Below are 27,955 nucleotides of genomic sequence, written 5' to 3' on the forward strand. Positions count from 1 at the left end.
AAAATTCCTCTGTTCTTGAGATTTCCAGAAACCAAATTGTAAAAGTGGCTTGTTTTTTTTCAGAGAACTTTGCAAAATGGTTAGAACTGCTCAGAAGACGACGCTCTTTCTTAAAAAATTGCTTTCAATGCAATCACAAACCGAGACCTCTGGAAACAAATAGTTGTATATTTATTAATGCGACTTTACAAATCAAGGCAGCTCAAATTGATGAACACTCAATCGACTTTACAGACCGTGACCGTTGCCAGCGTGACGTAATTTTGGGTACAATCTTCTGACCTTTTCAAAAAAAATTTCCACAAATTTTCTGTAGAATATCGTTCAAAGTGAAACAATACTACACTTTGTTTTTTGTAATAATTCCAGGACAAAAATAGCAGCTTGAATGCGGAAAGTCTATGTCAATATAGTGTTGTGAGACAAAAAAAAAAAAAAAAAATGAAGCGGCAGGCAGCACCATTACAAAGTTGCGTCTGTGTTTGACGTCCCTTTGTCGGGGCGGCTGCTCTGTGCCGGAAGCTGCGCCGACAATAGGAGGAACCTAATCAGTATGTACAATGTTAAAGCACTACACAGTATATTATAGGAATAATTGTAGGGATCTGAAAGCAGAATGTCACAAAAAAAAAAAAAAATACTGATGAAGCTGCCATATTCCTCTTCCCGGTATACCTAGATAAATTCTTACGGTAGAAACAAAGCACCCGATATGAACATTGTGATCCCCTTTCTGAGTCCTTTTTGGACAGAGTAATAGCATATTAAAGAGTTAAAAGCCACAGCCACTAAATACATAGGAAGTATTGTCCAGCGTTATGAAAAGGAAAGTAGTGGAGATCCGGGAGGTTGTGGGAAAGAGCGAACACCACCGGGTAGGACTGAGCCAAGGTCGAGGTACGATGTGGCGTCATGAGCACAAATGTGAGTGGAAATCGTGCAAAGAAAAAAAAAATATATATATATATAAATCACTCCGAAGTACGCGGTGTCACCACAGGGTTATGAAAATTTATTTTCACGCCAAAGCCAGCACTAGAAGAAATGGTGGAAAAAATAAAAATCGAAATTAACTTCTTCCTTCTACAAATTGAAACACTGATTATCACAAACACTGTGGCAGGAAAATAGAACAAAGATGTGCAACTCCCAAGTCAAGAGACTCCAGCTAAGCGGCAACGTCTAACGGGAGCCTACGGTCGTCTGAAATCCACCTGCTCACTCAACATTAAGGCTTCATTTACACTTGCCGCAATTTTGCAGCCCCAATAGATTTCTATGGGACCGCAAAAATTAGTCGGAGCGTCTTATGCCATATGGGCCGTATTTACGACCGTGGGAAGAAGAAGAAGAAAAAAAAAAAAAAGGAGCCATTGAAAATTAATGGGGCCGCAAAAACAGAAGCTTGTTTTTGCTGATTGCCATTTTTTCCCCCAATACTTTTTCCCTACTATTTGAAACCAGTATTTTTGCGGCAGACCGTGAAAATTATGGCAATATGGCACGCAAAAATAACACAGCAAGTGTAAAAGAAGCCTAACTCAGGCTACAGCTTTAAAACTGAGGCACGAGCTCGGCGAGAATTGAGTGAATGCGTCCTAAAAGCTACTGCTCTGCCTTACTCTTAAGTTCACACTGGGCGTTTTTGATGCATTTTTTTTTCTGCAGCAAAACCTGAGCGCTTGGCAGAAAAGGCTGCGACAAAAATGCAGGTTTTGATGCGGTTTTTCGATTAAATGAAAAACACTGAAAGAAGCGACATGCTCCATGTCCAAAAAAACAAAACAAAGTAAACCACAAAATACGAAAAAAAATAAAAAGCTGTGCATGAAATTTCTATAATCTCAGACATAGCCAAATGCATCTGAAGATTGGCAAAAATTAAAAAAAAAAAACTGCATCAAAAACGCCCAGTGTGAACTTAGCCTTATACTGACCTTATGGACACAAACATGGATTACAAGAAGGAAAGCAGAGTATTCTGAATGGGAAAGGTCTGCAGATTAATGTCATGCGTGTACCTGTAAGTGCTTCTTGTGCAAAGTATTTCACGTCGACATCTTGGTCTTGAGTCAACTTCTCCAGAATCGGCTTCACGTCGTTCTGCAAGGTGCTGCCAACGCAACGAGCAAGAAACATTAATGGAGACGTCAATTAATAATCTTATTACATTATTCCCTACAGATTCCAACAGACTGGAATAACACTTAAAGGTATTACAGTCTCCAAGATCCTATCTCAATATAGAACATTAAAATTACTAAAAAATAAAATACTAATAAATAAAATTCATAAAATCGCAAAAACCTTTAAAATTAGAAATGTAGAATCGTTGTTCTGGTAAACTATCGTTTTCTCAAAGCAAGACATTGCAGTATTATTTATTTATATAGCAGCTTAGGTATCCATAGTTAAGCTCACTAGTAACTCACTATATGAGTGGTCGTAACCATGGATACCCAAGCTACTGCAATGCCCAGAACATGCTTATCAGGAGAACTATACTACATTTCTAATTGGGGGTATTCGCTACGATTTTTGAGATGGAAATAACCCAAAGATGGAAAAGGAAGGCGTTTCGCCACTGGGATAATAGATTATACGGCCCTCCATCGCCTCAACCTGCCAAATGTGTGCCAGGATCAGTCTTCGCCCCCTCACTATCTCAGGTCTGCAATTACACGGTGACCAAAAACAGCTTTTTTATCCTCCATGTCTCATTTTACACCTAAATCACCAAACATGTTGGGCAACGCTTTGCAACCATCACTGGAAAAGGACTTGCAAAATGATATGTTTGTATTGGATGTATGGAGGCTTAAAGGAATATTCTAGCGAAAAGTATTCACCACCTACACATTGCCAAACAGGTAGACCCCCAACTACGAGAACAGAGCGTAAGAGAATATAAAAAGGCGAGAGTGAAATACCGTATATACTTGAGTATAAGCCGAGATTTTCAGGCCATTATTTATTTATTTTAGGTTAAAAGTGCCCATCTCGGCTTATACTCGAGTCATTGTCCCGGGGTGGGGGGTTTCGTGGGGGTGGGGGGGCTGGATGTTGGCCGGGGAGTGGCGGCTGTCACATACTCACCCTCACGGCACAGTCCCCGCTTCTCAGATGGTCTCTGATGTCAGCAGCTTCTTCCAGTGTTCAGCGGTCACGTGGTGCCGCTCATTAAAGTAACGAATATGGACGCATATTCATTACTTTAAAGAGCGGTACCATGTGACCGCTGAACACCTGAACAAACTGCCGGCAGGCACCAGAGAAGAAGGTACTGCGCTGGGAGCAGGCGAGTATGATGGGGGAAGTGTGAGCATTGCAATATTCACCTGTCCCCGTTCCACCACCGGGCTCAGTCTTCAGTGTCCTCTGGCTGGGACATTCAGGTCAGAGGGCGCGATTACATTGTTATTGCGCGCCCTCTGCCTGAACAGTCACTGCGGAAGACACAGCGACGCGCGGCGGTGAAATGGGGACAGGTGAATATCGCAAGTGCAGGGGGACCTGAGTGACGAGTGTTTTTTTTTCTTTTAAAATCACAGCAACAGCAATTGGGGCTTAATATTCTATGGAGCATCTTATGGGGCCCATCATTAACCTTTTATGCATTATATGGGGCCCATCATGAACTGTATGGAGCATTATATGGGGCTCCGGATTCAATATATTCAAAAACCTACTGAAGTCTCAATTTTACTTTAATTGGTATCCATTTTTATTTTTTAAATTTACCAGTAGCTGCTGCATTTCCCACCCTAGGCTTATACTCCATACGTTTTTCCAGTTTTTTTTATGGCAAAATTAGGGGTCTCGGTTTATACAGTACATAAACCGTCCTACTTCATCTAAAGAATAAAGGAGCCCACACACCAGAGAAAATGCCAACTAAATGGTTAAACAGACAAGCAAAGCAGAATCAGCCACGGCGAACTCATTTATAAGATGGAATATACTTTATAGGTAAAGTTTTGCCTTGGATACTTCACTGTATAACTGTGAATTAGGGTCTGTGATAGACCGTGCCACCCATCGTCTTTATTACCTGTTGTCTAGAGTGGGTCCTATTTTCTGCAGAGACTTGGCAACGTTAAAACGCACGTTCGCCACGGCGTCGCCGGCCATCCGGACCACCGTGGGCAGCATGTGCTTGGTTGTGATTTCTTGTCCACAAACTTCTGACAGAACCTGGAGCCAAAGAAGCAAAAATCAGAGGTGCGGGTTAAATTATCACCCCGGACACAAACTTTTCACCAATCAGAGGCCGTGCTTTTCTTCTAAGTGGGTATTCAAAGCAGATGATAAAAGCATGTTCACACGACAATTTTCCCCCCAACAGTGAAGTGAAATAAAAATAATGCAGCGTCTATTCTACATCATATACAGTTTTGAGGCTTTTTTTTTTTTTTTAACACAGCCTCAGTGATCAATGAAGGGGTGGGAACAGCAAAAAATTCTATATTACGAGTAATATTCTTAAAACTTCACTTTGTGCCTAAGAAATGGCTGGAGTGGGGGAAAAAAATAAAAAATAAAAAATGGTGTGTAGACGAGCCTTGCACCTGAAGAAGCAAGAAGCAGTCTTTACAGGCGAAACATTTTGCATCTTTCGCCTGTAACAAAAAAAAAAAAAAAAAAAAAAAAAAAAAAGCGTTTACTACATGTTGCATTAAAGCGCTACTGATACTGAAGAGCAGGGTCTCAATAGACCCTAAAGGAGTAAAGGAGGTGGGACCCATCCCATGTAGGTACCAGGATTGGGGGTTATACTAATATACATTACGGTGTGACTTGTCATTTCATAAAAAAAAAAAAAGAAAAAAAAAAAATATGAAACTACTACACAGAAACAAGAGGAGCTGCTGATCACTCACGTTGATGCAGAATAATGTGGTCATTCGATGCAGGTAGTTTGGATCGTTGGACATGGCCAGCACCTTGGGAATGATGGTGGCCTGAGCCCAGTCCTTACCAAACTTCTCCACCAGCTTCTTCAGATTGCTCGTTGCCGCCTCTCGGATGGCATACACTGAAAGACAGGAGAAGGGACGAGCAATTTAAACACAAAAATGTATCCGAGGATGCTGGGGAGTGTAATCCAATGGGGACGTCAGTGCGGGAGGAAATTGCTGACCACTTAGGTGAGCATTTCATTGCACTCGTCGCCGCTGCTTACACCACGCACCTAAAGGGTTATTCCGGTCTCCATTGCTGAATACGGTCAGTTAGTAATGAGTGAATGTGTCATCCGAGCGGGCATGTTCATGTGTTAACCGACTGTCTTCGGCATGCTCAAAAAATGTGATGGGCAATCCCTGCGTGTGTTTCGGCTACCGAACAGCGGCGAGGAATGCCCTAATATTTTTCGAGCACACCGAAGATACTTGACACAAGAGCATGCTCAGGTAACGCCTTATCAGAGCACGTTTGCTCATCACTATTGGCTTGGGCTTCTAGAAACAAATCATTTTTGTAATTTATGAGTCTGGTTGCACGGGACTTCCATCAATCCATGTAGTGGAGCTCGAGCATGCATATTACTTAATCCGTTCAGGGCCTTAAAACTTAACATTACTTACCATGATCCACCAGCCACGCCATGCATAAAGAATTCAGCTTCTCATCGAAGAACTCTACACCCTGGGAAAAAAAATAAAAATAATAATAAATATAACATAACACCATTTCTGCATGTCAAAGCAAAGTCAGCCTTCTAAAAGAACTAGAGCGCCCCCTGCTGGTAATAAGCGCCTCAGCTGCACATTTTGTTATGAGGAGCCCATCAGGGATAGTGAAGGACAGGATGTGGCTCGTCCACCGGCAGATTCCAGCACATACACCAGCTCAAGATTCTGGGGGGGAATCTCTAAGAGACATCAGTCTAGGAGGACTTAATGCAATCGAATATTGCCAATATTTCTTAAACAATTTAGCAGAGGAATAGCAAAATCATATCTTAAGATCACAAAAAAGGAAAGTAGAGGTCAAAGAAAATCCCTGTTCTATATAAAAGTAGATCCAATGATCAGGACCAAGTAAGGGCCAGAATTGAGGGGTGGGCTGGAGGAGCCACTCCAGTTGGGGTGATTGATCATGACAGGCCAGATGCGGTGTTCTAGATAAAGTCTGCTGTTTAAAACGGGTTGACCACTTTAATTTTTTTAATGTGAATGCATGCATTTGAAACAAACAAACAAAAAATATTTGCAGTTGTGTTTTATTAAAAAATGTTTAACTGGCTTTTAGATGTCACTTTGATGCAGCCTGTGATCCTAAAATCATCTCAGGAGCTCAAAGACCTTCAGACAGGTCCCAATGTGCCGCAGCTTTTTTCACAGCTTAAGTTTAGTCAGGGACTTGGTTTTCCTAAACATTTTGCAGAACTTTAAGGCTCTAGACTGAAGAAAGAAAAAAAAAAAAAAAAAAAAACACTTGCTAGCTCTTGGTACCCATTTTTCATGGCACAGAAGCAGAGAAAAAAGGAATCCCATCCATACATTTCTCAAGATGGGGCTCTAGTGTATTGCAATAATTTTCACGGGCTGATGGAAAAATTTAACTGAATACAATGCAAGTGGGTATGCTATTGATTCAGCAAAAAAAAAAAAAAACAACTGAAAGTTGTGCTACTGCACAATGACAGCAAGCATGCTCTTCAGTGCATTTGAAGGAAAGCTGTGAGAATTTAGACTATCCTCAAGAAACTCAACTACAAGGATCAAGGATGATGTGGTGATCTGAAAGTTCTCTTGGATCCTTCAAACTTGAAGGTGGATATAGAGTCCGCGCTGGCGAGGATCCAAAATAGAATAGGAGACCAAATGAAGTTCGATTTGTCAATGTGTTTCGAGGTGATCACACCTTCATCAGGACATAACACAATAACTCACTGTGCTATGGTGTGATCACCGCGAGACAAATAAAACCTGCGTCTGGTTTCCTATTGCATTTCTGGATCGTCGGCAGTGCGGTCTTCTCTCCACGTCAATCTACAAGTTTGAATATTATCCGTTTTGGTGGATCGGCAGCAACGAACAAAGCGGTTGTGACTTTCACAACCTTCCCCAGTGAGCAAATTCCATTTTACTGTTTTCTTAGTCCTGCCCATGCTTCTCGTGAGAAATGGGACAGCTGGGCTAGGATGTCCAACGAGATCATCTTTGCAACCTGGTCTCCAGAACATGGCTGCGGGAAGATTAGTTGATCCCCGCGAAAGTTCTGCCACCGCTCCACATCAAGCTTGGACTGATGGAGCAGATTTTGAAAGCGCAGCCGAAAGCAGGCGAGATTTAAGTACCTGTGGACCAAGTTTCAGGGACTGAAGCAAAACTGAAGGAAAGCATTTGTGTGGGTCCGGATATTCGGAAACTCATGAAGGACGGCTTCACCCCTTCACCCCCAAGCCTGTTTAGACCTTCCTGACCAAGCCAAATTTTACAATGATGACCAGTGTCACCTTATATGGTAACAACCCTGGAAAGTTTCACCGCATCCCCCCCCCCGATTCCAAGGCGGCATTTTCATGACATGGTCATTGGTAGGAGGGATAAAAGTTGATCAGCAATTTTTCAATTTCTAACACCCATTTTTTTTTTTATGGCTCCCATCACATTTGAAGTGACTGAGGCGCTTACTTGACATAAAATGCCCAAAAGTGACACCATTCTAAAAACTGCACCCCTCAAGGTGCTCAAAAAAAAAAAAACAAAGTTTATTAACCCTCCAGGTCCTTCATAATTAATACAATGTGGAAGGATAAGATACAAATTTTACCCACAAAAAAAAAAAATGTTAATTTAACCCCAATTTTTTAATTTTCACAAGGGAAACAGGAGAAAACAGAACATACAATACTGTGTGCAGTTTCTCCCGAGTACGCCGATACCCCATATGTGATGGAAAGTTGTTGCATGGGTGCACGGCAGGGATCGGAAGGGAAGAAGCGCCAACTGAATACTGGAGCTCAATTTTGGCTGGAATAGATTGGGAATGCCGTGTCACATCTGACGAGCCCCTGACATGCCGAAACGGCAGACACCCCCACAAGTGACCGTATTCTGGAAACCGAGGGGTGATGAGCAATTTTAACTTTTAGTCAATTCACAGAATTCTATAACATTTGGACAAGTATACAGAAAATTGCCATTTTTTCCACTAAAATGTTACTTTAGGCCCAAGTTTTTAAACATCCAAGAAGGACGATAGGAGAAATTGCACAACAAAGTTTACAGTTCATTTTCTCCTGAGTACAGATACCCCAAAATGGGGTCAAAAACTACTTTTGAGGCACAGTGCAAAGCTCCAAAGGGAAGCAGGGCCACACCGGAGATCAGATTTTGCTGGAATGGTTTGCCGGCATCAGATCACTTTGGCAGAGCCCCTGAGGTGCCCCAGCAGCGGAACGCCCAATAACTGACCCAGTTTTACAAACAAGGAATTAATCTAGATGTGCAGTGATCATATCGACACCACATGTGCCTCACAGGATTTTATACCATTAGGTGGTGAAAAAAAATAAGTACATTTTTAACCACTAATGTTGTTTAAGCTCAAATTTTACATCTTTCAGAGATTTTTTACATTTGCTGCTTTTGTAGCGCAGTATGTGAAATCTCTGCTTGTAGTGCAGCTGGGCATTTCTTCCCAATCTTCTTTAGGGGTGTGCACCTTCAATTGGGAGACACTTTCATTGTTCTCTCAATTGTTGCTCAGCAGAATCTGGGAGGGGACAGAAGGGTGCGCCCCAAGAAAAGAAGAAAAAAAAATATATATATAATATTGACAAAATATATTTGCTGTATGACTAGCAGGGTGCTGGGGACCGAAATAATTACACAGCTCCACCAAAATAAGAAAATAAAAAATGAGCTGAAAACTACCCCTGTTGACGAAGGACACAAATGTAAAAAAAAATTAAAAAAATAAACTAATGGAGTAGCCATGATGCAAATTACAACATTATAATTGGCGAGCATTTCCCCTCGGTAAAGCAACAAGGCGAAACACTTATCCGGAGGCATCATACAGTGCAAGCTTGGCATTGTGCTTTGACTATCTTTGTCCCTGATACATTTTACTACAGATATATTCTGACATCGTGGAAGCATATACACTTCTTGAGATTTTGCCCATTTATACCCTGTATAGTTTATACACAGTAAATGCGTACAACAAACAGGATTTCTCTGGGTAATACCTTTTAATGATAATCCTCCGACAATGCCTCAGGTATACGTTTTAATATGTTCCGATAAATACTGGCGTGTCATTTGGTGGTTCATTGCTACTTCATTTTTTAAAAAAATTTGTGTGTTCCAAGAAAAGAGATTGTAAAGAATCACCAGTTGCACTACAATGAGAGATTTCACATACTGCATGCCAAGCAACAAAATATGATTATCTCCACAATAGAGCAAAAAAAAAAAAAAAAAAAAAAAAAAAAAAATGGAGTGGCACTCATGGACTTACTCCATTTCTTTGAACTGACAAGCTCTCTTAAAGAGCAGAGTTAAGCGGGAGCAAAGACAGAGACGAGAAGTAACAAAACTCAGATTACCTCAATTATAAAAGAAGTTAAGCCGCTATGTAAAGTGTAAAGAAAGCCAGAATGCAGTGATTTTGAAACCTCTTCTGCTATATCATATTTACAGCAGAACATCGGACGCATATCGTAAGTTGAACATTTCTCTATTTCATTCGAAAAAAAATAAAAAAAATTTGAAAATGATGGCAGCAACACATCTCAAAAAAGTGGAGCCCAAATTGTGTCCACTGTCTGAGAAATTAGGAGACGATTGCTGGAGTTGAGAGAAATGTTTTCAGCTCGTCCGATTCTCGGCGCTTCACGGTCCGGGGTCTTTGTTTGATAACGTCCTAAATATTTTGTTGGTGAAAGGTCTGGACTGAAGGTGGCCGCTTCATCACCTGAACTCCTCTTCTGCGGAACGGATCTGCTGTGACGAATGCGCCGTCTAGCTGAAGTATACAAGGCCTTCCCTGATATAGAGGTTGTCTGGATGGAGAAGAGCGATATTGTTCTAAGACCTCTATATAATGCTCAGCCTGAATGCGAGTGTGAGTCATGTGAGTATTGCCCCTGCTATAGGCCATAATGCAGCCCAAATCATCACTGATGCAGGAACTGTGCGCTGATAACAAGCTGGATGGTCCTGCTAACCAGCTGGATGGTCCTTCTCTTGAGACGGCAGGATTCCATATAGATTTTTACGTTGCGTTTTAATTCATCCAACCACAGATCAGCTTCCCATTTTGGCCCAGAAAAGACAGCAGCGCTTATGGATTGTATATGTGACTTCATTAAATTATCGTTCTTTTATCTTACATTTGTGGATTGCACGGCGGACTGTGTTCACAGACAAGGATTTCTGGAGGCGCTCCTGAGCCCATGCAGTGATATTCACGATCGATTCATGCCGTTTTTAATATAGTGCCGCCTAAGAGCCTGTAATTCGCGGGCATCTAATATTGAGCGCCGACCTGGTCCCTTGTACACATGGATTTCTCCAGATTCTCTGAACCTTCTCATGAGGTTGTACATTGTAGACGGAGGGATATTCAAGTCTTTGTGATTTTACGTTGAGGAACATTTTTCTGAAATTGTTCCACAATTCTTAGTCGCAGCTGTTCCCCGATTTGGTGAACCTCTGGTTACTTTTGCTTCGGACAGACCCTGTGTATAAAAAGGATCATGTCTGAGCGGGTCATACTACATCAAGTAAAAACTGACCCTCCGGCTGGTTTTCATTACTTTTCCAGCTTTGTCAATTTTTTTTTTTTTTTTTTTTTAAGATGTGTCGCTGCCATCAATTTCGAAAAAAAGGGTGAATGTTAGAAAATTAAATGGAAAAAATGGAAAAAAAAAAAAAAAAAAAAAAGAAGTGTTGATAATATTGCCATCAGATTTCCAAGCCATACTAAAAACTGACTGCATCTAAAAAGCTTAAAAAAAAAAAAAAAAAAACCTGGCAATGCAATAACATTCTGTCTGGGAATTGCCACTTACCAGCTGCCCGGCAAGGAGAGGCATGTACTCGATGATGGCCAGACGCACGCGCCACTTGGCATCTTCCGCCAGCTCCACGATGGCAGGCAGCAGTGACTGGGAGAGCTGCCGGATGCCGATCACTTCGTTCACACAGTCCAGGTTGGAGATGATGTTGAGCCGCACTTCTGGGCACTATAAGGAGAGATCGAGTGAGGAAATGAGACAGCAATTCAGCTCCTTCCAACATCCGTCCAGCCGTGAATAAAGGGGCACTGGGCAAGTAACCCAATGGAAAGGAGATTACTGTCAAATCAGTATCGGCCCTACTGATCGCGAGAAAGCAAGAATGGGTGGCACAGATGCGCTATGGTAGTTGTGGCCCCACAGAAGTCTATCATCCACCATTGGGTTGGTGTAAATTTTAAACTCCACACATCGAAATACCCCTTTAAAGCACTGCCCCAGATCTGGCATCTAGCAGCCCCACCGCTGTTTGGAAAGCCATTGCTTAAATTTAATTGCAGTGTTCCCAGTATTTGCAGCATCCAGGATGTCTCAAGTGGAGGTTTGTAGACAGACAGGCATCGCACACTCTTGATGACACGCAGTGTGGGTCCAGACTTGCTGCTTTAACGTTGCTGCCATGTACCAGAAGGGGAGATCTCCGGCTGTCAAAGTTAACTTGGGACCCCCCACCCCAGAAGACGGACAAGATTTATCATGGCTTCAGTACTTGTTTGCTTTATCATGGCTTCAGTCATCTACGTAGTGCTTGATGAGCACTGTATAGACAACAGAAGAAAGTGCTTCCAGTGGACCCACAGAAGCGGAGGTGCTCAAACATGGCCGATGTGGGAAACTTCAGAAGGACACTCAGCATCAGCACTCCAGTGTTAGGTCATTGGTGTGGGTACAAGGGGCGGCAGAAGCAATGTGACGCATGTGCAGATTTCAATCTGGGGAGCAGAGATCTCAGTCCGTCTCCAGCAGCCTTTGTCCCGGAATTAAAACCATGGAATTGCGGGGGCTCCGCACTTTCATAGAATGACGGCGGAGGCCCAGCACTGCCAAACAGCTGTTCCTTACGGTCTGGGATTTGCATCATCGCTTGACTTCTGCCGCTGCTCCCTTCCCTAGTAAGCTACATTTGGTGTATAAGGTGCACCCCCATTTTCCCCAAAATTCTGGAGGGGAAAAAAAAAAAAAAAGTCTTACAGGCCAGAAAAAGTGGTACATACATATGGTATATGTTAGGTGACGAGCTGCCAGGCTAACTAAAAGTCATGCACAAAGCTGCCCCAAGTGGATAAAAGAGGAACTGATTAAAATCAAGGCGCTCATCACCCAGATCTGCTGGAAAAGTTACTTTGAATAAAGTTTGTAGGGTGGCGGGAGGGGAACCTAAGTAAACTGCGTGGTTGTGATTTTTACACATGGGTGATAGTCCAAAGTCTATATTAATGGAGAGGAATCAGGCTAAAGAGTTGAGGACGCGAGGCCGTGGCTGACCCGCCATACGACAGCATGCCGGCAGACATTGCTCAGTAGCCGCTATACACTCACCTCATCTTTCAGCTGAGCCAGGAAGAGGGGAAGAAGATGCTCGATGGTATTTTCCTTGCCCAGGATGGGAGACAGGCCCATGATGACCGAGGCCAAGGCTGATTTCACGTGTTGGTTGGCATCTGACACCAACTCCTAGTGTAACAGAGAACAGAACACACAAATGAGAAATCTTGTAATCATGTCCAATTACTCGCCCTGCCCACCTAGGTAAAAGGTATAGAGACAGGACCTCCTATATCAAATAATGTAGAGTCCCGATGGTGGGAAATTCCTCAGCCCCCAGATATCTGAAGATGTGGTACGTCCATTACGGTATTAACTACACGTAAATATTGTAATGAATCGTCTGATTTCTTATTAATAGTATTCCATAGGCCGCCATTGTTCTTGGCCTGTTTACACAGGACAACGTGCAAAATAGATCACCCAATGAATGAGCGCTACGCTGGTTCATCGGAAACCCATTTACACTGCAAGATAATGGTGACGCGAGCACCAACACTGTTCACGACGGTCCGTGTAAATGAAGCTCGTGTGGCAGAAATGCCACAGACGGCCGCTGTTTTGTGCAGGGTGAATCCCCACGTAACGCGTGAGGATTGTGCTGCAGACTCGGCCGCATGATGCCATTACCTTGATGCACGGCAGGATCTGGGTCATAATCACATTCTCTCGGCAGTCAGCGGATAGGTTTTCACAGAACTCTACGAGAAACAGGGAAGAGTGGTCAGTAAATACCCCCGCAAGCACCGCCTTACAGGGGAATTCCCATCTCCAAGACTTTAACCCAATATGTAGTAGGTGTAATAGAAAGATTAGCAAATCCCTCCATATAAAAATGTAGTATAGTTCTTCTGATTTGCTAGGTCTTATGTTCAAGCATTGCAAGGACCATGGAAATCCAAGGTTACGACCACTAGCAGTCACTATACCAGTGGTCGTAACCATGGATACCTAAGGTCCTGCAATGAGTGGTCGTAACCATGGATACCTAAGGTCCTGCAATGCCTGCACATGAGGAAAGTGTCAGTGAATCAGAAGAAATACACTACATTTCTAATTTGAGATATTTGCTAATATTACTACATAATGGGATAGGAACTTGGAGATAGGAATATAACAAGGAGGATGTTAAATTATAAGTGACCATCACTTCTAAAACAAGAGAGGTCAGATAATCCCTTCAATCACTAGGCAAAATCCAGAATAGAGGACAGAAGAGATCATCTGCCGCCTTCACCAGCAGCATGTTTGTTGGAGCCAGATAGGTGACCCCTTGTGACTGAACCCTGGGGTCTCGGCACGGCCTCTGGCTCCTGACTTTAGGCACACTCCTCTCTGCTGCAGTTATGGAGACACATGGGCGTCTGGAGAACAGACTTGTCGCCTTCTTGGATACACACCAGGCGGCTCCCGGCTATCCTAGGCACTGAAGAGAGGCTTAATGAGGAGACGTCCTAATGACCCTGCCATCTGGGGTGCAGGAACTGGCGCAGCTCCTTAGTGATGTCCGTAGGGTCAGAGACGCGTCCTGCAGTCGCTCCCTGTAAACGCTCCGCGGTGTCTGGACATTCGTTACAGTAAACTGCCACATTAAGTCGGGATCTCAGTAGGTGCCGTCCGCGGAGCGATCGCCTCGCAGTAATAGCCAGCCATATATAATACTAATATGGAGATTTATCACCAAGCATAGTCCCCGATATCTTACATGGCAGATGCGGCACTGCGGGTGACTGCAATAAACGGGCTGGGAAATAGCTATGATGTACAGACAATGGCAGACAAGGGAGGCAGAGACACTAAGGGAAGAGAAAAATGAGATCTGAGGTTTCGGAGTGGACCGAGGCTGTATGAAGGAGCGCCAAAGGGGAACAGCAAGTTCAGAGTATATTTTTGCAAGTTCCGTGCATTGCAAAATCAGTATCACAAGGAAAGGGGGTTTATATACTGAGGGGGGGCAAACAACTGGCCACCAGGGCAAACAACTCGTTAACACTGTAAAAAAAAGACTAATATTGGAATAGAAACTCAAAAAAGTTCAGTGAAGACCTAAAGCATGACAGGAAGGAAAACAATCACGTTTTAAGTCAATATTTACAAAGTCGCAGAAAATGATTAGATAGATAAATAGATAGACAGACTTAACTTTGTCACTAAACAGTAGATAGAAGGGATCGCACTGGGACGATGTGGCTCAGCTGTGTCAATCGTGGACAGCAATAACCACATATAGTCTTAAATATTGTAATAATATTAAAAATAAATAGTTTATAGACGCAAATATAAAAAAGTAGATAAATCTTTATACCAAAATAAATAAATAAGAATATTACATAAATTAAACTATATGTCACATATCACCTTGCCAGTAGAATTGCTAAGTCAATATAAGAACATATTGACTTAATATTACTTGCAATAAATGTGGGGGGGTATTGCATCTATTAATATTACTACCCTTTAATTGGTGGTGGGCACAAAGGGATCAGAGTTTTACCCTTATCAAATATGAAGATATACTAAGAGCACCCAATCATATTATACGAATTATGAATTGCATATAATGTTAGGCTAATTCATGTTTTTAAGAACAATCCTCCTCTGTATTTCATAGTTGCAGAAAATACTGCCTCCCTGTCAGATGGATGTACCTGCTAACTGCAGCTATACGAGCGGCGTATGTACGGCCTGCCCCTATAGAAGCAGACCACTGCCGCCTGCTCCATCCCTGTAAATACAGGCACAGATAATTGCTCAGACTGTACTGCACTCAATCACGTTTGAAAGACCTTCTTGTATAAAGAACCCAGGCACAGATAGTACTGGATCCCCCGAAAAAAAAGGCACAGATCGTAATGGCTCCCCCATAAAAGGCACCCAGGCACAGATAGTACTGGCTCCATGTATTAAAAAAAAAAAAAAAAAGCATAGACTGTACTATCGCCCTGTATTAACATAGGCAAAGATGGCACTATCTCCATCTTCTCCAGTGATTGATAATGGCACAGATAGTACTGCCTCCCCATCAATCAACAATAAAGTGACAGCACTTACTAACTGCAACTACATGGGCAGAATTTGCCTGGTCTCGCCCTGAGAATGATGTGGATTCATAGTACAGAGAGACGGATGTCACCTCCTTACAAATGACCTATTGTAAGAATATAGCCTTCATATCAAAGCTATGGACAATCCCTTTAAGACAGTCTGCTCATTAGATGAATGGTGGTCACGGGCCCTGGCTGTTACCTTTGACCTTGTGGGAAGCCGCAGCTCGCACCTCAGCCTCACAGTCCTTCATCAGGTTTTGGAAAGCAGGGACCAGGTCAGTCTTGGTGATTTCGGACCCAACGGCTTTCTGGAGCTGAAGGTAGAGACGCGACATGGGATTAGGAATGATGAGGCTCTAAGATGTTAATATTAGGATATTAACGAGGCTCTAAGATGGTCTTACATTTTATGGGAGCTCAAGACACTACAAATCTTAATGCATCTTCTTTCGGTCACGAATTCCACACCTACCTCTGTGAACTTGTCGGCCACCATATAACGAACCCGCCACGACTTGTCCTCGGCAGCCTGCCGCAGGGTGGGCATCACCATCGGCTCCAGCTCTTCCTGGGGTAACAGCTGGGCAATGTTGACGCAGGCCTCCACGGCCAATAAACGCACTGAATCCTGGGAAAAACACAAGTAAAGGGGCTCGATGAGAGCGTGCATGTAGGATGTGCGAGGACCGGTCCCACGACGCTAGTTACGGTCTGTACCTGCTCATCCGACGCCAGATTGGAGAACATGGGTATGATCTCGCTCTTCAAATACTCCAGCTCCAGAACTTTGGCAAATTCCCCCAGTTTAGAGGCGGCGGCGCGTCTGACCATAGGGGTGTCATCTGAGCACAGGTTACGGAAGTGTCTAGGACGGGGAAAGAGGAGAAAAAAAAAAAAAAAAGCGCATTTAATAATCACCCACATTCTCCTACTTCTCCATCTGAACCAAATGGGAGGCCACAGCTGGAGTCCGCCCAGACTCCATGAACTACAGACATAAACCCATCAAGCCATATTGAATGGGCAATATACATTTCAATGCAGAATTAACCCATTCACTCACTGTCTGAGTTCAGCTTTGACGGAGCTGGAGACCCGGGGATAGCAGACGCTGAACAGACCGCAGGCCGACGTGCGGGAGGTGAACCAGTCCCCGCTGGCCAGCCGCTTCACCAAGGGTACAAAGTGCGCCTCGAGGTCTGAAGGGGAGTGCTCGTGCGAAATGGCCCGCAGAGACTCCACGGCTCTGTCCCTCACCACGGTCTCCTCCACGGTGGCCAGGCTCTCAAGAGGAGGCTGCAAGACAGAGGTGGTCAGAGAGGCCATCTACATAGAAGGAGGGTCATTCATTTACACTATAGATCGGCCTACCAATAAGCAATGCACAAACTCCGGACCCCCAACCAGAGAGGTAAAGGTCCCCAACTGTTCGGCCAAGGCCAGCAGAACTTCATCCTCATCATAGATCGTGTCTGCAGATAAGAAAACATTTACGGATTCTGGTAATGACACCGCAACTGAGTGATCAAGTAGAAATTATCAGGTATTTAGGAACCAATTTCCCCCTCAATACATAGAGTAACTCTTAAAGGGCTTTTCCTGCATGGTCAACTTTGCAGTAGCACCAAGTCCTCTTCTATCTTCTCACTGCTCAGTGGTCCCCAACCACCAACGGGTGTAAGGAAGTCTGGATGTGGGGCACTGCAACCCATCAGCGGTGGCACTGTAGTGGCCATTCCTGGGCACCGCAGATCAGCTGGCATGGACTCCTGAGAGGGCAGCACTGCTCGGCTCCGATAGGTGTGTACATTTGGTTGCCTCCAGGTATGGAAGCTAGTTGTGGAAGTGTCCACTGTTGGACCCCCACCGATGTGATAAAGATGGTCTATCCTAAGAATAAGGGCTCAGTCTCCACCTTCCCAAGTACCTGTCAAGAAAGGCAGGAGCTCGCTGCGGGTCCTCTCCACCCCCAGGGCCAGAGCAATGGTGGACAGCTTCTTAATACTGTTCAGACGGAGCTGCAAGACAAAAACAAAACGTCAAAGACGGAAAATTACCATAGGGAGAAAGTTTCCCCAATCACTGACCTCCCACTGACAAGATCACAGGGTCCCGATGGCTAGCCATGATGGTGGAGGATCAGTGGTCTCTTCATAGGAGACCATGATATACCCTATACATAGCAGTACTAGAAGGGATCGGCCAATTGGGGCAACTGCATGTCCCCCAAAAAATTCAAATAAATGTCAAATTAACCTATCCAATCAGTTAAGACCATAACGAGGAAAACAAAATCTAAACTGAGAACTCCAGAATTAGGTTATTCTGCAAAAGCAAAACATATCCACCCCAAAATAGTATTAATAAAGTCAGCTTGTGCCAGCAGTCCGATCTCCAGTGATTGTAAGGATAGGGGGCATCTTGTGATACTGGGGGAATAAGTAGCAAAAAATAAAAAACGATCAGTGCTGCCTCACTACAGGGTCTGCCTATAGGGGTGCTGCCTCATTACAGGGTCTGCCTATAGGGGTGCTGCCTCATTACAGGGTATGCCTATAGGGGTGCTGCCTCATTACAGGGTCTGCCTATAGGGGTGCTGCCTCATTACAGGGTCTGCCTATAGGGGTGCTGCCTCATTACAGGGTCTGCCTATAGGGGTGCTGCCTCATTACAGGGTCTGCCTATGGGGGTGCTGCCTCATTACAGGGTCTGACTATGGGTGCTGCCTTATTACAGGCTCTGCCTATGGGGGTGCTACCTTATTACAGGGTCTGCCTATAGGGGTGCTGCCTCATTACAGGGTCTGCCTATGGGGGTGCTGCCTCACTACAGGGTCTGCCTATGGGGGTGCTACCTTATTACAGGGTCTGACTATGGGTGCTGCCTTATTACAGGCTCTGCCTATGGGGGTGCTACCTTATTACAGGCTCTGCCTATGGGGGTGATACCTTATTACAGGCTCTGCATATGGGGGTGCTACCTTATTACAGGGTCTGCCTATGGGGGTGCTACCTTATTACAGGGTCTGACTATATGGGGGTGCTGCCTTATTACAGGGGCTGCCTATGGGGGCTGCCGTATGCTATAGAGTCTGCCTATGGGGAGTGCATTATACTATATTGTGGACTATTTTGTGCATTATGCTACTGTATATGGAGGCCATCTAGGGGGCCATCATACAGTATGGAGATTACAGTGTGGGGGTCATTATACAGTGTTGGAGCCATAAAACAGTTTGGGGGCTGCTAAGGGGTCAGTATACTGTGTGGGTGCATTATACTGTGTATCAGAGCATCATGCAGTGTATAGGGGAGCCGTACAGGGGGAAACTCGGGAATTTATTAAATGTAAAGTGGGCACATATTGTTATAGGGGAACTCAGGTTACTGTGGCCATCAAAGGGGCACACAGGGCAATATTACTTTCTATGGACAAAATATGGGCATTGTTTTCTAGAGCACTTGCACCCGGCATTACTATATCATAGAGGGGTGCTTTAGAATTTAGAAGGTACAGAGAATCACACAGCAGGTGCAGTAATAGGGACACATATGGCAGCAGCGGCTCAGTATTGGGGTATCAGGTGTAGTAATAGGGACACATACGGCAGCAGTGGCTCAGTATTGGGGTATCAGGTGCAGTAATAAGGACACATACGGCAGCAGCGGCTCAGTATTGGGGTATCAGGGGCAGTAATACGGACACATACGGCAGCAGAGGCTCAGTATTGGGGTATCAGGGGCAGTAATAGGGACACATACGGCAGCAGCGGCTCAGTATTGGGGTATCAGGTGCAGTAATAGGGACACATACGGCAGCAGCGGCTCAGTATTGGGGTATCAGGGGCAGTAATAGGGACACATACGGCAGCAGCGGCTCAGTATTGGGGTATCAGGGGCAGTAATACGGACACATACGGCAGCAGAGGCTCAGTATTGGGGTATCAGGTGCAGTAATAGGGACACATACGGCAGCAGCGGCTCAGTATTGGGGTATCAGGTGCAGTAATAGGGACACATGGCAGCAGCGGCTCAGTATTGGGGTATCAGGGGCAGCAATAAGGACACATACGGCAGCAGCGGCTCAGTATTGGGATATCAGGTGCAGCAATAGGGACACATACGGCAGCAGAGGCTCAGTATTGGGATATCAGGTGCAGCAATAGGGACACATACGGCAGCAGAGGCTCAGTATTGGGGTATCAGGGGCAGTAATAAGGACACATACGGCAGCAGCGGCTCAGTATTGGGATATCAGGTGCAGTAATAGGGACACATACGGCAGCAGCGGCTCAGTATTGGGGTATCAGGGGCAGTAATAGGAACACATACGGCAGCAGCGGCTCAGTATTGGGGTATCAGGGGCAGTAATAGGGACACATATGCCAGCAGGGGCTCAGTATTGGGGTATCAGGTGCAGTAATAGGGACACATACGCCAGCAGGGGCTCAGTATTGGGGTATCAGGTGCAGTAATAGGGACACATACGCCAGCAGGGGCTCAGTATTGGGGTATCAGGTGCAGTAATAGGGACACATACGGCAGCAGCGGCTCAGTATTGGGGTATCAGGTGCAGTAATAGGGACACATACGGCAGCAGCGGCTCAGTATTGGGGTATCAGGTGCAGTAATAGGGACACATACGGCAGCAGCGGCTCAGTATTGGGGTATCAGGTGCAGTAATAGGGTCACATACGGCAGCAGCGGCTCAGTATTGGGGTATCAGGGGCAGTAATAGGGACACATACGGCAGCAGCGGCTCAGTATTGGGGTATCAGGGGCAGTAATAGGGACACATACGGCAGCAGCGGCTCAGTATTGGGGTATCAGGGGCAGTAATAGGGACACATACGGCAGCAAAGGCTCAGTATTGGGGTATCAGGTGCAGTAATAGGGTCACATACGGCAGCAGCGGCTCAGTATTGGGGCATCAGGGGCAGTAATAGGGACACATACGGCAGCAGCGGCTCAGTATTGGGGTATCAGGTGCAGTAATAGGGACACATACGGCAGCAGCGGCTCAGTATTGGGGTATCAGGTGCAGTAATAGGGACACATACGGCAGCAGCGGCTCAGTATTGGGATATCAGGTGCAGTAATAGGGACACATACGGCAGCAGCGGCTCAGTATTGGGATATCAGGTGCAGTAATAGGGACACATACGGCAGCAGCGGCTCAGTATTGGGGTATCAGGTGCAGTAATAGGGACACATACGGCAGCAGCGGCTCAGTATTGGGGTATCAGGTGCAGTAATAGGGACACATACGGCAGCAGAGGCTCAGTATTGGGGTATCAGGTGCAGTAATAGGGACACATACGGCAGCAGAGGCTCAGTATTGGGGTATCAGGTGCAGTAATAGGGACACATACGGCAGCAGCGGCTCAGTATTGGGGTATCAGGGGCAGTAATAGGGACACATACGGCAGCAGCGGCTCAGTATTGGGGTATCAGGTGCAGTAATAGGGACACATACGGCAGCAGAGGCTCAGTATTGGGGTATCAGGTGCAGTAATAGGGTCACATACGGCAGCAGCGGCTCAGTATTGGGGTATCAGGTGCAGTAATAGGGACACATACGGCAGCAGAGGCTCAGTATTGGGATATCAGGGGCAGTAATAGGGACACATACGGCAGCAGCGGCTCAGTATTGGGGTATCAGGGGCAGTAATAGGGACACATACGGCAGCAGAGGCTCAGTATTGGGGTATCAGGGGCAGTAATAGGGACACATACGGCAGCAGCGGCTCAGTATTGGGGTATCAGGGGCAGTAATAGGGACACATACGGCAGCAGAGGCTCAGTATTGGGGTATCAGGGGCAGTAATAGGGACACATACGGCAGCAGCGGCTCAGTATTGGGGTATCAGGTGCAGTAATAGGGACACATACGGCAGCAGAGGCTCAGTATTGGGGTATCAGGTGCAGTAATAGGGTCACATACGGCAGCAGCGGCTCAGTATTGGGGTATCAGGGGCAGTAATAGAGACACATACGGCAGCAGCGGCTCAGTATTGGAGTATCAGGGGCAGTAATAGAGACACATACGGCAGCAGCGGCTCAGTATTGGGGTATCAGGTGCAGTAATAGGGTCACATACGGCAGCAGCGGCTCAGTATTGGGGTATCAGGTGCAGTAATAGAGACACATACGGCAGCAGCGGCTCAGTATTGGAGTATCAGGGGCAGTAATAGAGACACATACGGCAGCAGCGGCTCAGTATTGGGGTATCAGGTGCAGTAATAGGGACACATACGGCAGCAGAGGCTCAGTATTGGGGTATCAGGTGCAGTAATAGGGACACTTACGGCAGCAGCGGCTCAGTATTGGGGTATCAGGTGCAGTAATAGGGACACATACGGCAGCAGCGGCTCAGTATTGGGGTATCAGGGGCAGTAATAGGGACACATACGGCAGCAGCGGCTCAGTATTGGGGTATCAGGGGCAGTAATAGGGACACATACGGCAGCAGAGGCTCAGTATTGGGGTATCAGGGGCAGTAATAGGGTCACATACGGCAGCAGAGGCTCAGTATTGGGGTATCAGGTGCAGTAATAGGGACACATACGGCAGCAGCGGCTCAGTATTGGGGTATCAGAGGCAGTAATAGGGACACATACGGCAGCAGCGGCTCAGTATTGGGGTATCAGAGGCAGTAATAGGGACACATACGGCAGCAGAGGCTCAGTATTGGGGTATCAGGGGCAGTAATAGGGTCACATACGGCAGCAGAGGCTCAGTATTGGGGTATCAGGGGCAGTAATAGGGTCACATACGGCAGCAGAGGCTCAGTATTGGGGTATCAGGTGCAGTAATAGGGACACATACGGCAGCAGAGGCTCAGTATTGGGGTATCAGAGGCAGTAATAGGGACACATACGGCAGCAGCGGCTCAGTATTGGGGTATCAGGTGCAGTAATAAGGACACATACGGCAGAGGCTCAGTATTGGGATATCAGGGGCAGTAATAGGGACACATACGGCAGCAGCGGCTCAGTATTGGGGTATCAGGGGCAGTAATAGGGACACATACGGCAGCAGAGGCTCAGTATTGGGGTATCAGGGGCAGTAATAGGGTCACATACGGCAGCAGAGGCTCAGTATTGGGGTATCAGGGGCAGTAATAGGGTCACATACGGCAGGAGAGGCTCAGTATTGGGGTATCAGGTGCAGTAATAGGGACACATACGGCAGCAGAGGCTCAGTATTGGGGTATCAGAGGCAGTAATAGGGACACATACGGCAGCAGCGGCTCAGTATTGGGGTATCAGGTGCAGTAATAAGGACACATACGGCAGAGGCTCAGTATTGGGATATCAGGGGCAGTAATAGGGACACATACGGCAGCAGCGGCTCAGTATTGGGGTATCAGGGGCAGTAATAGGGACACATACGGCAGCAGAGGCTCAGTATTGGGGTATCAGGGGCAGTAATAGGGACACATACGGCAGCAGAGGCTCAGTATTGGGGTATCAGGGGCAGTAATAGGGACACATACGGCAGCAGCGGCTCAGTATTGGGGTATCAGGGGCAGTAATAGGGACACATACGGCAGCAGAGGCTCAGTATTGGGGTATCAGGTGGAGTAATAGGGACACATACGGCAGCAGCGGCTCAGTATTGGGGTATCAGGTGCAGTAATAGGGACACATACGGCAGCAGAGGCTCAGTATTGGGGTATCAGGGGCAGTAATAGGGACACATACGGCAGCAGAGGCTCAGTATTGGGGTATCAGGTGGAGTAATAGGGACACATACGGCAGCAGCGGCTCAGTATTGGGGTATCAGGTGCAGTAATAGGGACACATACGGCAGCAGCGGCTCAGTATTGGGGTATCAGGGGCAGTAATAGGGACACATACGGCAGCAGCGGCTCAGTATTGGGGTATCAGGTGCAGTAATAGGGACACATACGGCAGCAGCGGCTCAGTATTGGGGTATCAGGGGCAGTAATAGGGACACATACGGCAGCAGCGGCTCAGTATTGGGGTATCAGGTGCAGTAATAAGGACACATACGGCAGCAGCGGCTCAGTATTGGGGTATCAGGTGCAGTAATAGGGACACATACGGCAGCAGAGGCTCAGTATTGGGGTATCAGGGGCAGTAATAGGGTCACATACGGCAGCAGAGGCTCAGTATTGGGGTATCAGGTGCAGTAATAGGGACACATACGGCAGCAGCGGCTCAGTATTGGGGTATCAGGGGCAGTAATAGAGTCACATACGGCAGCAGCGGCTCAGTATTGGGGTATCAGGGGCAGTAATAGGGACACATACGGCAGCAGAGGCTCAGTATTGGGGTATCAGGTGGAGTAATAGGGACACATACGGCAGCAGAGGCTCAGTATTGGGGTATCAGAGGCAGTAATAGGGACACATACGGCAGCAGCGGCTCAGTATTGGGATATCAGGTGCAGTAATAGGGACACATACGGCAGCAGCGGCTCAGTATTGGGGTATCAGGGGCAGTAATAGGGACACATACGGCAGCAGCGGCTCAGTATTGGGGTATCAGGGGCAGTAATAGGGACACATACGGCAGCAGAGGCTCAGTATTGGGGTATCAGGGGCAGTAATAGGGTCACATACGGCAGCAGAGGCTCAGTATTGGGGTATCAGGTGCAGTAATAGGGACACATACGGCAGCAGCGGCTCAGTATTGGGGTATCAGAGGCAGTAATAGGGACACATACGGCAGCAGCGGCTCAGTATTGGGGTATCAGAGGCAGTAATAGGGACACATACGGCAGCAGCGGCTCAGTATTGGGATATCAGGGGCAGTAATAGGGACACATACGGCAGCAGCGGCTCAGTATTGGGATATCAGGGGCAGTAATAGGGACACATACGGCAGCAGCGGCTCAGTATTGGGGTATCAGGGGCAGTAATAGGGACACATACGGCAGCAGAGGCTCAGTATTGGGGTATCAGGGGCAGTAATAGGGACACATACGGCAGCAGAGGCTCAGTATTGGGGTATCAGGGGCAGTAATAGGGTCACATACGGCAGCAGAGGCTCAGTATTGGGATATCAGGGGCAGTAATAGGGACACATACGGCAGCAGCGGCTCAGTATTGGGATATCAGGGGCAGTAATAGGGACACATACGGCAGCAGCGGCTCAGTATTGGGGTATCAGGGGCAGTAATAGGGACACATACGGCAGCAGAGGCTCAGTATTGGGGTATCAGGGGCAGTAATAGGGACACATACGGCAGCAGAGGCTCAGTATTGGGGTATCAGGGGCAGTAATAGGGACACATACGGCAGCAGAGGCTTAGTATTGGGGTATCAGGGGCAGTAATAGGGTCACATACGGCAGCAGAGGCTCAGTATTGGGGTATCAGGTGCAGTAATAGGGACACATACGGCAGCAGAGGCTCAGTATTGGGGTATCAGAGGCAGTAATAGGGACACATACGGCAGCAGCGGCTCAGTATTGGGGTATCAGGTGCAGTAATAAGGACACATACGGCAGAGGCTCAGTATTGGGATATCAGGGGCAGTAATAGGGACACATACGGCAGCAGCGGCTCAGTATTGGGGTATCAGGGGCAGTAATAGGGACACATACGGCAGCAGAGGCTCAGTATTGGGGTATCAGGGGCAGTAATAGGGACACATACGGCAGCAGGGGCTCAGTATTGGGGTATCAGGGGCAGTAATAGGGACACATACGGCAGCAGCGGCTCAGTATTGGGGTATCAGGTGCAGTAATAGGGGCACATACGGCAGCAGAGGCTCAGTATTGGGGTATCAGGGGCAGTAATAGGGACACATACGGCAGCAGCGGCTCAGTATTGGGGTATCAGGGGCAGTAATAGGGACACATACGGCAGCAGCGGCTCAGTATTGGGGTATCAGGTGCAGTAATAAGGACACATACGGCAGCAGCGGCTCAGTATTGGGGTATCAGGTGCAGTAATAGGGACACATACGGCAGCAGTGGCTCAGTATTGGGGTATCAGGGGCAGTAATAGGGACACATACGGCAGCAGGGGCTCAGTATTGGGGTATCAGGGGCAGTAATAGGGACACATACGGCAGCAGCGGCTCAGTATTGGGGTATCAGGTGCAGTAATAAGGACACATACGGCAGCAGCGGCTCAGTATTGGGGTATCAGGTGCAGTAATAGGGACACATACGGCAGCAGCGGCTCAGTATTGGGGTATCAGGTGCAGTAATAGGGACACATACGGCAGCAGCGGCTCAGTATTGGGGTATCAGGGGCAGTAATAGGGACACATACGGCAGCAGCGGCTCAGTATTGGGGTATCAGGTGCAGTAATAAGGACACATACGGCAGCAGCGGCTCAGTATTGGGGTATCAGGTGCAGTAATAGGGACACATACGGCAGCAGCGGCTCAGTATTGGGGTATCAGGTGTAGTAATGGGGACACATACGGCAGCAGCGGCTCAGTATTGGGGTATCAGGTGCAGTAATAGGGACACATACGGCAGCAGCGGCTCAGTATTGGGGTATCAGGGGCAGTAATAGGGACACATACGGCAGCAGCGGCTCAGTATTGGGATATCAGGGGCAGTAATAGGGACACATACGGCAGCAGCGGCTCAGTATTGGGGTATCAGGTGCAGTAATAGGGTCACATACGGCAGCAGCGGCTCAGTATTGGGATATCAGGTGCAGTAATAGGGACACATACGGCAGCAGCGGCTCAGTATTGGGGTATCAGGGGCAGTAATAGGGACACATACGGCAGCAGCGGCTCAGTATTGGGATATCAGGGGCAGTAATAGGGACACATACGGCAGCAGCGGCTCAGTATTGGGGTATCAGGGGCAGTAATAGGGACACATACAGCAGCAGTGGCTCAGTATTGGGGTATCAGGTGCAGTAATAGGGACACATACGGCAGCAGAGGCTCAGTATTGGGGTATCAGGTGCAGTAATAGGGACACATACGGCAGCAGAGGCTCAGTATTGGGGTATCAGGGGCAGTAATAGGGACACATACAGCAGCAGCGGCTCAGTATTGGGGTATCAGGAGCAGTAATAGGGACACATACGGCAGCAGCGGCTCAGTATTGGGGTATCAGGGGCAGTAATAGGGACACATACGGCAGCAGCGGCTCAGTATTGGGGTATCAGGAGCAGTAATAGGGACACATACGGCAGCAGCGGCTCAGTATTGGGGTATCAGGGGCAGTGATAGGGTCACATATGGCAGCAGTGGCTCAGTATTGGGGTATCAGGTGCAGTAATAGGGACACATACGGCAGCAGAGGCTCAGTATTGGGGTATCAGGGGCAGTAATAGGGACACATACGGCAGCAGCGGCTCAGTATTGGGGTATCAGGGGCAGTAATAGGGACACATACGGCAGCAGCGGCTCAGTATTGGGGTATCAGGTGCAGTAATAGGGACACATACGGCAGCAGCGGCTCAGTATTGGGGTATTAGGTGCAGTAATAGGGACACATACGGCAGCAGAGGCTCAGTATTGGGGTATCAGGGGCAGTAATAGGGACACATACGGCAGCAGAGGCTCAGTATTGGGGTATCAGGGGCAGTAATAGGGACACATACGGCAGCAGCGGCTCAGTATTGGGGTATCAGGGGCAGTAATAGGGACACATACGGCAGCAGCGGCTCAGTATTGGGGTATCAGGTGCAGTAATAGGGACACATACGGCAGCAGAGGCTCAGTATTGGGGTATGAGCCAAAACCCTAGCTATGCCTCAGCCCCCGGTGTATCTAAGCCCACCCCGTGCGATACCCCAGTGTATCTAAGCCCATCCTGCACGCAGAGGGCGGGCACTGGGAGTCATGTCTGTGGGGATACATGCCGGTCAGGCCTCGGCGCTGGACTACAACTCCCAGCATGCAGCGCACACAGGGGGCGTCACTCCTCCTCGGCCCCACGGGCCTTTCCTGTCCCCAGCAGACGGCCGGAGCCCGCACCCAGCACCGGCTCCCCGGCGGCTCCGGGCCCCGCCGCCCTCACCTGCACGTCCTCATTGCGCAGCTCGTCGATGAGCACGGCGATGGGATACAGAGAATCGTCCCCGTCAGCCGCCGCCATCTTGCTTCTTCCTGTCAGTGAGAAAATGTAGAGAGGCGGGGACGGGGGCTCCCAAGCTTTCATGCAGGGGTAGGAAGCTCCGCCCTCTTACGTAACGTCACGACGTGTGAACGTTTCCGCCTAAGCAGTGTTCCCTGGAGACCGTCGCTAGGGTGAGCCGTTACTAAGGCGCTGCCGTGACGTCATCAGGTGACGCTCAGGCCGCCATGTTGGTGAAGGTCTTGAATGGGCAGAGCCTTTTATTACCGTTATGTGTTATTGTGCCAGTATTAGAGATGGCG

General features: G+C 47.2%; 1 protein-coding gene across 1 annotated transcript; it reads right to left on the bottom strand.

The window, feature by feature from the left end:
• Positions 1 to 148: 148 nt before the first annotated feature.
• PPP2R1A (protein phosphatase 2 scaffold subunit Aalpha) lies at positions 149 to 27,759 on the bottom strand. The gene is made up of 15 exons (XM_069741734.1): positions 27,597 to 27,759; positions 17,555 to 17,645; positions 16,999 to 17,099; positions 16,691 to 16,923; positions 16,345 to 16,492; positions 16,100 to 16,255; positions 15,827 to 15,941; positions 13,211 to 13,281; positions 12,575 to 12,709; positions 11,030 to 11,203; positions 5,586 to 5,646; positions 4,881 to 5,035; positions 4,052 to 4,194; positions 2,022 to 2,113; positions 149 to 1,035 (listed from the first exon to the last, which is right to left on the bottom strand). The coding sequence occupies exons 1-15, from the start codon at positions 27,735 to 27,737 to the stop codon at positions 1,019 to 1,021; spliced, it is 1,833 nt and encodes a 610-aa protein (XP_069597835.1). The 5' UTR covers positions 27,738 to 27,759; the 3' UTR covers positions 149 to 1,018.
• Positions 27,760 to 27,955: the final 196 nt, after the last annotated feature.

This window comes from Ranitomeya imitator, chromosome 10 (assembly GCF_032444005.1).
Source record: "Ranitomeya imitator isolate aRanImi1 chromosome 10, aRanImi1.pri, whole genome shotgun sequence".
Taxonomy (NCBI): Eukaryota; Metazoa; Chordata; class Amphibia; order Anura; family Dendrobatidae; genus Ranitomeya; species Ranitomeya imitator.